Source organism: Oenanthe melanoleuca, unplaced genomic scaffold (assembly GCF_029582105.1).
Source record: "Oenanthe melanoleuca isolate GR-GAL-2019-014 unplaced genomic scaffold, OMel1.0 S318, whole genome shotgun sequence".
Classification (NCBI taxonomy): Eukaryota; Metazoa; Chordata; class Aves; order Passeriformes; family Muscicapidae; genus Oenanthe; species Oenanthe melanoleuca.
The window spans coordinates 13,548-24,984 of NW_026612967.1; the positions used below are offsets into that span (position 1 = coordinate 13,548).

Below are 11,437 nucleotides of genomic sequence, written 5' to 3' on the forward strand. Positions count from 1 at the left end.
TTCCGCAAACTACAAACAGAACAGCAGTCTATTGGATAATTGAAGAAAACAAAACTTTCTCACAAACCGTGAGAACTGTTTATCATTGAAGCACAGGTGTTAGTATTGTTATTAATTCCTTTTTATTTTTCCCCAGCGTTATCACCCTGGGAAAGGCTCAGGCTGGAACTGAGAAACTGTCTCAAGCCTGGGAAAACCTCCTCTGCATGAGAGAGAAACTGTCTCAGCCTGGGAGCTTCCCTGCCTGAGAAAAGTTTCAAGACTCGGCTGAGGCTTCAATGGCGTCCACAAGTCCCCCTTATAGTTTTTTTAAAAAAAGAAAAGAAAAGAAAGGAAGTGCTTGTAGTCCTCCACGGGGCCCTACGTGGAGGAGAACAAACACCACTCTGGAGATCTGTGGATGCCTGAAGCACTCAGGGAAATCTTCACACCTAGTGCTTTTTGAGAAACTCAGTGCTAACATTGATAGCAAAACCCATCACCATTTTCCAAACTTATAATTTCTTAATATATTTCAAAAGAGCTTATTTAACAATGTCCCAAAGCTAAAACATTTCCAAAGAAACAGATGAATGCTCATCCTCTGCTTGCAGAGGGATCGTCTGGCTGGTGATCAGCATATTGTTCAGCATTTGAAGACTGTGCCTCGGCTGCATTCTGTCCCTGATATCGCAGGTCAGGGCGGACACACCTTGCAGGCAGGCAGTGCACCCCAGTATCTGTTGAGATGCAAGCATACCCACTTCCCCAAACGATGAGGCAGGCATGTATCATCTGCAGCCTGTAAAAAAGTGAAATAACTCACAAAAACAAGATTATTAGAATCTTGTGGCACAGTAAGGTGATTGAAGGTATACAAAACTTTTCCCAGTCGGCTGTGTGGTTCTTCACCAGCCACTCCCCTTTTCTGTTTATATAAAAACTTTTTGACCAAATTCCAAAGTACCTGAGAAATTTGTTGGAATGCCATTGTGACTGCCTTCAACTCAATTATCTGAGCAGAACTTGTCTCATGGCCTTCCAGCATTTGCAACCCAGACTCATCCTCCCAGGTAACTGGCCAATGATACCTGTAGGTTGTAAATCCGGAGTGCTGATAAACACAGAGATATCAATGAAAGAATCCACTCGGTATACCTGGTGAGTAAAAAGCTTGCTGCAGCCTGCTGCAGTGTGTCAGGCTAATTGGCAAAACTGTGGCAAAACTTTCAATTGATATCTCTGTCCCATCACAGAATTTGCACTGCAGGCACTGTAAAAACATAAATTTTGGTCTGTCCTCAGGGCACAAGGGGATTGTGGAAAAGCCATACTTCAAATCAATGACCAAAATGGTCACAAATTGACAAAGGGCTATCTACTTAATTTTTGGTGGGGGCCACTATTTCTGTCAAACAGGGGTATCAGTCAACCACTGTAAAGGCATCATAAAATAATTTTTGCCCTTCATTTCAGCGACCCCAATTAAAAATTCGCTTCCATGCGCACACCCCAGGCTGCCAACGCATCCCGTCCCCAGAGGTTGATAGGGGCTGCAGTGATGTAGGGTCGGACTGTAGCCGTCTGCCCTTCCATATTTCTGATCAACACAGGCCTTTGACTGATAAAAGTCTGTGCTGTGCCTCCCAAGCCTGCAATGGCTTGACCAAGAGGGGCCAGGGGCCATGTGGGAGGCCAGGCAGAAAAAGAAATCACCGGTACATCTGCCCCGGTATCAATCAAACCTCTGAGTTGAACCTGAGATGGGGTGGCACCTGAGAGGGTCAAAGTGCACATCATCTGTGGACGCTGATCGGAGATATTCATTGTCCAAAAGACTTGTGGCGGTCCTGTGGATCCGAAACCACCGTCTTTGCGATCTCGTTGATCTGCCCTGAGAACAGATGAATGAAAAGGCACAAGTTGAGCAATTCGAGTTCCTGCCGGAATAGTGACAGGGGGAGAAGGCATAGAAACCATGGCAGAAATTTGACCCGTGAAGTCAGCATCAATGACTCCAGGGTGAACAAAGATTCCTTGAAGAGTGGCACTAGACCTTCCTATGAGTAGTGCACTCAGCCCCTGGCCCAGAGGCCCAGTGGCATTCAGAGGAACCTTGTGTACCCTCTCAGAGTCTAAGATGACTGTGTCTGAGGTGTATACATCCACGCCGGCTGAGCCACGGGTGCTGGCTGCATGCTGCCTGAGGAAACCTGTGTCATTGCCAGATTCTGGGGTACTGCTTGTATCTGCGCACTGTACCCCGCAGCGCTCGTCTTTCCGTTTCCCTGGCTAAAAAAAGGTTTCTTTGATTTGCATTGGTTTGCATAATGACCTGGCTTTTTGCATTTTGCACACAAAAAGGTAGGCCTATTAGCTTGCTCCTGATTTGGCTCCTTGCCAGGTTTTTTCTGTTTCTGATATCCACCCCTTGGCATCTTTTGATGATGCCATATAGCAGCTGCTAAAGTAGAGATCTGATGATCTATAGTTCCTACCTTAGCACATGCCTGCACCATATCCGTCAGTAAAGGATCCCCTGGCAAGGCCTGTATAATTTTTGCACAATCAGCATTAGCATTGTCTCTGGCTAGCTGCTTACACAACAACTGCCTGAGAACATCATCCTCAACCTGCTTTTCCAGGGCTGCTGCCACCTTCTCAACGAATTGCAAAAATGGCTCAGTGGGGCCCTGAGTAATTTTCACATATCTCGGCTTAGGAGCTGCAGCCTCTATTGTTTTTAAAATTGCTGCAAAACCTACTTTTTGGCATTGTTCAAGAATCATAGGGTCCCAGGTGGCCTGCAGGTCAGGGCTGGCAAAGCGAAATTGACCCAGCAAAACTTCCCGACCCACAGCATGCCTGGGATCCTCCCGAGACCGTCCCATATTGTCTGCAGCAGCCCAGTCAGCCATCTGCGTCCAGGTATCTTCAAACACTCTGAACTGCACAGGCTGAAACAGCACCTAGGCTATATGTCTAATATCATAGGGTGCTAGTAAATCTGTATTCAGCACTCTGAGAATTTGCATGACCTGAGTAGAACCAAGCCCATGTCGTGCTACTTTATCTTGTAAATCCCGCACCACCCGCCAGGCAATTGGATCGTGCCTGTCCTGTTGCCCTGTTTGTGGGACTCCTTTGAAAACAGGAAAAACCTGAGCCCCTCCCGTCCCGTGGGCATCGTCGTCACTGCTCTGTGACAGCCCGTCCCCCGGGACCGGGGAGAGCTCCGCAGGGTCATCCTGGAAATTTCCCTTCATTCGAAGAGCCCCACTCCTCGGCATTCCCACCTTCTCTAAGAGATCCCAATCCCCCTTTTCCAATGCTCCCATCCTGACCGTCTCCCAAAACCCGTGGGGATTTCTGCCAAGCAGCCTGCTGGTCGATACGAGACCATGCCTCCGGCGGGGGGGGTGCAGGTCGCCGGCATCCACGGCACCGGACCGGAGCGATGGCGGCGATCCGTGCCGGCCAGGAGACATCACGGGAGCCTCTGGCACGACTGAAGACGCAGGAACGGTGGCACCGGCCGTCGTCAGCGCGGCAGGACGCGGCCGTACCGACGAGGGGGGGGGTAACATCGTCCCGAAACGATCGGCGGGGGAACCTGGAACTTCCGGGATCGCGGAACTGAATGACGAACGCCGCTCATGGGGCGGCACTGCCGCCCGCATGGCCGGCGGTGTCTGCTGCCCTGTCCCTGGGGGCGGGCCCGCAGAAGGTACGGGGCCCGCCCCCACGGCCGGGCCGCCCGCGATCCGCCACGATTCCGTGGAGGTAGCAGCCGCATAAGGCAGCAACGCCGCGCGCAAAGCCGCTGACCGACCTGTTGCGGCCGCCACGAGTAACTGCTCGACAACATCCAGCGGGATAACTGGCGTTTGGGCCGCTTCTGCCGGCAATGCAGGGGTGGTGGGTGTGGTGACGTCAGCGAGTGACTGTCTCTGTTCCCGTTGCAATCCCTCCCCCCTGGGGATGAATGCCTCGGTGTGCTGCGGAGCGGCTGGGGGGGGTCGTCCCGCGCTGCTGGTGCTTTGTTCGTCTAAAAGGTCTTTCGAACGAGGGCCCGGAACGTAGTCATTAAACAACAAACGCTTCGCCCTCGGGGGTTTTTGGGGGGGCAACTCCGGCTGCGGGGGTTTTTCCGGGTACCAGTCAAACTCGTCCCCGCTTTGTCCTGTTTCGCTCCATTCAGAGCCTGATTCCCCCTCCATCAATTTTACATTGATGGTCCCCCAGGTTTTTATTATAGGAACAGCTGAGGGTTCCCCGTCACATATAGCGTCATACAATCGATCCCCTAGTTCTCGCCAAGCTTTTTCAGAAAAAGCCACTTCTTCGTTCTCAGGGAATCCTCTTTCTTTTGCCCACTCCAATAAAGTTACCAAGTCCTGATCTGGGATTGGGGCATCCAAGCCTTCAAGAACGTCCCTCCATAGTGAGAGTATGGTTCGTTCTTGCTTAGATTGCTGATTCCCCATCATCCCGGAATTTCCCACCTAGCCGCTATGCTGGGAGGGAGGGGGGAAAGCACAGTACCTCTCTCGCCGGGAAGGAGAACAGTCCGCGGCTCTCCCTGTCCGGGCTTGATCGGCGCTCGGCTCCGCGGGTCTGCGGGATCTCTCGGCCTGGCACTGAGGGGCTCCGCGGGCTGCGGGACTTCGCTCGCCGATCCGAGGCTCCAATCGCGCTGCTCCGCTGAAAGGCGATCTCGGTGGAACCTCCAAATGTCGCTACTCGCGATGTATTTCGCAGAAATAACGACACGGACTCCTTTAGCTAGGTGGCTAAAGAAGCCGTTTATTGAACGGCGGACCACATTCTTATAGTGTGTTCCGCAAACTACAAACAGAACAGCAGTCTATTGGATAATCAAAGAAAACAAAACTTTCTCACAAACCGTGAGAACTGTTTATCATCGAAGCACAGGTGTTGATCTTGTTATTAATTCCTTTTTATTTTTCCCCAGCGTTATCACCCTGGGAAAGGCTCAGGCTGGAACTGAGAAACTGTCTCAGTCTGGGAAAACCTCCTCTGCATGAGAGAGAAACTGTCTCAGCCTGGGAGCTTCCCTGCCTGAGAAAAGTTTCAAGCCTCTCCTGAGGCTTCAATGGCGTCCACACACAATGACACAAGGGCCCCTTGCTTCCATGAGGACGCAAAGTGTCACAATGGTCTCCATGGTTCCATAAGGTCCTGTGGTGTCACCATGGCCCCTTGGTTCTATTGGGCTCCTCAGAATCACCATGGCCACTTGGTTCCACATGACCTGGCTGTGTCACACTGGCCTTTGCTTCCATGGGGCACCATAGTGTCACAATGGCCCCTTGTGTCCATCAGACCTTGCAGAGTCACAATGGTTGCTCTGGCTCTATGAGGCCCTGGGGTGTCTCAATGGCCCCTTGGTTTCATGTGGACTCAGAGTGCCAGAATGGTCTCCTTGCTTCCATGAGGTCCTGCCAAGCCTCTTGATTCAACGAGGCCTCAGAGTTGCAGAATGGTCTCCAGGATTTCATGGGACCCCGCAGTGGCACAATGGTCTCATTGGTTCCACGAGGCCCTGCAGTTCCACAATGGCCCTTTGGTGCCACAAGAACTTGAAGTTCATAATGGTATCAGCAGGTTCCCCTGCCTGTTCACAATGGCCTCCTTGGTTCCACAATGTTCCCTAGTGTCACAATAGTATCCTTGGTTCCATGGTGACACAGTGTCACAATGGCCCCTTGGTTCCATGAGGGCCTGTGATGTCCCAATGGTCTCATTGGTTCCCTGACTTCTACAATGGCCCTTTGGTGTCACAGTGTGTAACAATGGTATCCTTGGTTCCACAGTCAGAATGTCCCTGTGGTCCCACAGAGCCCCACAGTGTCACTACGATCCCCTTGATTCCATGAGGCCCTGCTGTGCTACAATGACCCCTTGGTCATACAAGGCCCTGCAGTGTCACAATGGCCCCTTGGCTCCAGTGGGTCCCGAAGTGCCATAATGGTCTCCATGGCTCCCTGAGGGCCCACAATATCACAATGGACTTTGGTTCCATGAGCTTTTGTATACTGACATCAGTTTTCTTGGTTCTGCAGTGTCACAATGGACCCTTGGTTCCATGAGGTTCCTGGCTCCCACAGCCCCTCACAGCCTCCCACAGCCTTTCATGGCCTCTCATGGCCCCTCACAGCCATCCATGGCTGCTCATTGCTCTTCACAGCCTTTGAGGACCCCTCACAGCCTCCTACAGCACCTCATGACCCCTCACAGACCCTCATGGCCCCTCACAGACTCTCATGGCCCCTCACGGCCCCTCATGGCTCCTCCCAAGAGAAGCGGTCGGGGCCTGCTTGTTCCCCTTTTATTTGGTCCCTTCACAGCGACGAGTAAAGAAAGGCTGAAATGGAGCCTTTCCCCAACGTTTTCCTCCGGGGTTAACTGTGGGATGAAGCTCTGTGCTGGCGCTGCCCAAGTGTGAACATCCCTGCAGCCCCAAGGCCTTTGCTGTCCCCATGTCCATTCCCTGTCCCCAGTCCCACCCAAGGCCTTTGCTGTCCCTGTGTCCCTGTCCCCACTCCTGCCCAAGGCCTTTGCTGTCCCTGTGTCCATTCCCTGTCCCCAGTTCCCCCCAAGGCCTTTGCTGTCCCCGTGTCCATTCCCTGTCCCCAGTCCTGCCCAAGGCCTTTGCTGTTCCCATGTCCATTCCCTGTCCCCAGACCCGCCCAAGGCCTTTGCTGTCCCTGTGTCCATTCCCTGTCCCCAGTCCTGCCCAAGGCCTTTGCTGTCCCCGTGTCCATTCCCTGTCCCCAGTCCCACCCGGCTCTGGCAGCAGCAGGAGCCGCAGCTCAGTGGGCGCCGGCCCGGCCCAGCCGGGGCTCCCGGGCAGGAGCAGCAGCAGCACCGGCCCCTTCCCACCTGCTCCTGCCTTGCTCCCAAGGGCTTTTTGCAGGTGAATTCTGGAGCAGAGCAGCAACCACCCACACACAGCCCTGATTCCTCAGGGCCGCTGGTGCTGCCCTGACCCAACCTTCAGAGAGAGAAAGGGTCGGGTTCCAGCGCTGCTTTCAGCCCTGTTTTACTCACCCTGAGGTGACAGCAGGAGGCTTTAGTTGCTTTTGCCTCGGGAATTATAAATCATGGCTGCTCTTGCCCCTTTTTTGCTTGCCACTTGAATTTAATCCATAAAACTAAAATTGCCTTTTTCAGTCAGTGTTACCCAGAGTGCTTTTGTGACAGGAAACTTGGGCTGTTTGTCACAGGCATCATGATTTGCAGATTTGAAATGTTCACAAGTCCCTGAGCACAAAGTCGAGGAGAATTAAAGACATGCAGGCCACTTCTGCAGTGCTCAAACACATCCGTGTTGCTAGTACTGCTGAAATAGAATCACAGAAATTGCCTCTGGAGTGTCAAATAAAATGAAAAAATCCACCAGGACAAAGAGAAACCAGAACTTTTCTCCTCACTTCATAGTTCCTTCCCAGCAGCAGAAAATGTAGATGCCCAGAGGTATTTCCAGCTGCTGCTGGTCCCAGTGGGAGCCCAGCCTGCTGCCCAGCCCCAGCAGGATCCTGAGCCCAGCCCGGGCAGCTCCCACAGTGTCGGGAGCTCAGCGCACGCGGGGCCGGGCCCAGAGCCCCGGGCACGGCCGCCCATTGCGGGGCAGCGGCGCAGGCGGAATGTCCTGCGGCCCAAACCTCCTGCTCCTGCCACACAGCGCCCAGCCTTCTCCCCTGCTCCTCCTCTCCCAGCACGGCACAAATTCCAGCTCGGAGGAGGCTTCCCCAGAGAGGGCCCAGGCTCCTGTTTCAGCCTGAGTGTCCTGCAGAGGAACAGGGCATCCTTCAGGCAGTTCCACAAGCTCAGGGTTCTCATTTCATGGGGAATCTGGCATGCAAATAGCCTTGCTATACAGGACAAAAGCAAAGGGAATGAATTGAAAATTATTAGGAGAAATTACCCTTCTTACAGACAAAGTTCATTCCCAGTATTTCTCCTTTTCAGATGATTTCAGTCACCTACTGATAGGTCCAGCTTGTTCTGGTGCTTCTCATGAACTGATGGTACTTCTGATTTACACCACTGCAAGAGATGTAGAATCAGCTAAACTGAACACAGAAACAATCTCCCTCTGCCAGCCCATTTTCACATTCTAGATCACTTTCAAGATGTCCATAGGGGTGTTGGGATGATTATCACACAACTCTCCACTTGTGGCTGCACGCTCTGGAGATTCTTTCTCTGCATTCAGTCAGGGTTGCATTCCCTAACAATTCCTGGTACCACCTCCTGTTTTCTTAGGTTAGAACAGTAACAATGAAAACCTTACCCATGGCACAGTTCTTCAGCTCACAAGGAAAGGAAAGAACAAGTTGCCAAGTTCTCAAAACCTTTGTCCTGCTTTGCTGCAAGAGTCATTCTGCATTTGGTGGCACATCTTGTGACAGAAGCTGCACCTCGTCCTCCAGGACAGAGCAAACAGGACTGTGGAGCAGATTCTGGGAAAACTGAAAACAGCTTTAAAGAAGTGAATTGAAAATGGAAAGAAATAATCCAAGATGTTTTTCTCTATTTATTTTTATGCTTGTCTTTTCCATCTTGCACTACTTCTGCATCTAATTAATTCCAAATGCATCTCAGCTCTAAGATCCATGACTTGGCAAGTTTCAGACAATGTAAAATACCATGAGCTATACAGAGCTTGCCTTTCCTTTTTTTCTTGGAAATGAATGCTGGAGACACAAGTGCAGTGCTTGGGTCAGGTACAAATTCTGCATTCAGGGAATGTGTTCAGACAGTGTTTGAGCCTCATCAGGGACAATGCACAGCATCAACCAAGGGGATTTCTCTTCTACTGCGCAGGAGTCAAGACTCTGGATCTTGGCTCAACATGGCAAAGTTCCCGTGTTTGGACAGACCCAAAGGCTGCCAGTGGGGAGAGAGGGGCTCGGCACAGGGGTGAGCGAGGAACGGACAAACAGACACGCGGACAAACGGCCCTGGCGCTTCAGTTTCAGCAGCAGCGGCAGCGGTCACGGCAGGAGCAGCAGCAGCAGCGAAAGAAGCAAAAGAAGCGGCTTTGTCGACTCGCTCTTGTTTATTCTCTCCCTCTCTCACAGTCCCGCATGCTCTCCCGCAGTCCTACACGCTCTCTCGCTCTCCCTCTCCCGCTGTCCCCCTCCTCTCCCAGTCTCCCTCTCCCCGTTCCAGACCAGGCCATGCCCCCAGCCAGGGCTGCCCCGTCCCTGTCCCGCCCGTCCTGCCGCACTCTCGCCTCCGCCCAGCTCTGGCCGTGCTGGCGGTGGCTCTGCTGGGCGGGCATCAGTGCCTGGGGCTGGGGCGGCATCGCCTCCCTTCGGCTCCCCCTGGCCTGAGCCCGGCCCGAGCTCCACCGCTCGGCAGCGCGGCCGCCGGCCCCGAGCCGCCGCTGTCCCGTTGCAAAGAGCGAACGCCTGGGGCTGCCCGGCCCGGGGCGGCCGAGGGGCGCTCGGGGGCCGTTCCTGGCCCCGGGCCGAGCGCTGACAGCCGCGTCTCGCCGGCAGGGAAGGCGCAGCAGGGCCTGAAGGAGCGGAACCGGCTGGGTTCGCTGCTGGGCCGCGGCGGCTGCGGCAGCGTCTGGGCGGTGACGCGGCTCTCGGACAGTGCCCGGGGAGTGGCGGGGCCGGCGGCGGGTGCGGGAGGAGGAGGAGGAGGAGGAGAAGGAGGAATTGTCGGGGTGTGGCGGCAAGGCGGTGAGCTCAGCCCGCTGCTGCCCCTTGCTCGCAGCGCCCATCGAATACGTGCCGCGGGATCGCATCCGGCACTGGGGCAAGCTGGAGAGCGAGTGGGGCCAGGGGGTGAAGCCGGGGCGTGCCGGGCGGCGAGGAACCGGGTCCCATCAGGGTGGGAGCCACCGGGAGCCCTGCAGGGAGAGCGGGCGTGGGGTGAGCGGGGAATGCAGAGCGTTCTGGATGGGGTGAAGGGTCCCAGAGCCCTGGCACGGCCCAAGCCCAACTGAGATCGTGCCCCTGGAGATCATGCTGCTGGCCAAGGTGCCCTCTGGGTGTGCTGGTGTCATTCAGCTCCTGGAGTGGGTTGGGTTGAGCTGCCCAACAGCTTCTTGTTGGTGCTGCAGCGTCCAGAGCGGTGCCAGGAGCTCTCGGGTTTGCTGGCGGAGCGGAGGTTGCTGCCGGAGCAGGAGGTGTGGGAGCTGTTCCGTCAGGTGCTGGAGGCCGTGAGGCTCTGCACCATCTGCGGGGTCCTGCACAGGGACATCAAAGCAGAGACCATCCTGCTCAGCCTGGCCACTGGGCAGCTGAAACTGATCGACTGTGGCTGTAGCACCTTCCTCCAAGACAGCCTACACCCCGTTTGTAGGTGAGCCCTCCCAGGGGATGCTCCTGGGCATCTCATGGCCCAGCCTGGGTGTAGCACCGGGGATTCCCCCTTTTGCAGCTGGGATGGGATTAATGCTTGAGCCAAGTTGACTTGGGTGGGAGTGTGAGAGTGACCATCTCCCAGCCCTGCCAACAGCCTTCAGCACACACACTGTCCTGGGCTGGCACTGGAGCTGGAGCAGCCAGGCCGACAAAACCCCCGTGGGGGTAGCAGAGAGGGGGGTCTGACCCCATGCCCCGGCCAGTTTGGTGTGCAGGCAAGAAAGGGCTTGAACTGCCCTGCTCCCCCTGGTTGCCTTGGCTTATTAACATCTTTTGGGGCCATGCAGGGAGAAGAATGGGTTTCCACCACCATTGGGTGGGTTTTGTTTTGTGTGTTGGGCCTTCCCAGGGCTTCTCCTGCCCTCTTCCAGCACCAATTATTTTCCAACCCCGAGTTTGTATACAAGTCCCAGGTGCTGGCAACAGGGCAGTGGGTCACACCACGTGCCACTGGGGCAGCCCCTGCATGCCCAGGGATGCTGGGGCCAGGCTCTGGGAGCAGCAGCATCCCCCTGATGAATCCATCTGTATTCCACAGGAACCCTATCCTACAGCCTGCCAGACGGTTCCACCACCAACGCTACAACAGTGAGGCAGCAAAGATCTGGTCCCTGGGCCTCCTGCTGTCCCACCTGGTCATGGGGAAGCACCTGTTCAGGAGGGGCCAGGAGATCATCCGGGGATGGATCTTGTTCCCATGAGGGCTTTCTCAAGGTGGATCCTCATCTCTGGGCACAGGGGAAATATCAGTGCTGGGAGACTGCAGCGGGCTCGTGAGCATCCTGCTCTGGCAGCTGCTGAGGAGGTGGCACATGTCCTGCTCTCCTGCTCTCCTCCAAACAGAGAATCCATGGGGAAGTTTAGGCACAACCCTGGGCACATCCAGCATGGCCTGGGCACGGGAATGGGGGGGGCAACTTCATCAACTGACTGATGATTTCTGGTTTTCTCTCTTCAGAGTGCCAAGATGTTATTAAGAGGTGTTTGTCCATGCAACCCTTGGACAGGCCGTCCTTAGAAGACCTTTTCTGGGATCCTTGGCTGCAGGG

General features: G+C 54.6%; 2 protein-coding genes and 1 pseudogene across 2 annotated transcripts; 2 read left to right on the top strand and 1 right to left on the bottom strand.

Moving 5' to 3' along the window:
- Nucleotides 1-362: 362 nt before the first annotated feature.
- Nucleotides 363-5,167, bottom strand: LOC130266879 (transcription initiation factor TFIID subunit 4-like). The gene is made up of 5 exons (XM_056516155.1): nucleotides 5,156-5,167; nucleotides 4,525-4,764; nucleotides 3,361-4,115; nucleotides 1,755-1,873; nucleotides 363-781 (listed from the first exon to the last, which is right to left on the bottom strand). The coding sequence occupies exons 1-5, from the start codon at nucleotides 5,165-5,167 to the stop codon at nucleotides 771-773; spliced, it is 1,137 nt and encodes a 378-aa protein (XP_056372130.1). The 3' UTR covers nucleotides 363-770.
- Nucleotides 5,168-8,860: 3,693 nt separating this feature from the next.
- LOC130266880 (uncharacterized PE-PGRS family protein PE_PGRS46-like) lies at nucleotides 8,861-10,130 on the top strand. Its single transcript, XM_056516156.1, has 2 exons — nucleotides 8,861-8,928; nucleotides 9,181-10,130. The coding sequence occupies exons 1-2, from the start codon at nucleotides 8,861-8,863 to the stop codon at nucleotides 9,965-9,967; spliced, it is 855 nt and encodes a 284-aa protein (XP_056372131.1). The 3' UTR covers nucleotides 9,968-10,130.
- LOC130266882 (serine/threonine-protein kinase pim-1-like) lies at nucleotides 9,969-11,421 on the top strand (annotated as a pseudogene).
- The last annotated feature ends 16 nt before the right edge of the window (nucleotides 11,422-11,437 follow it).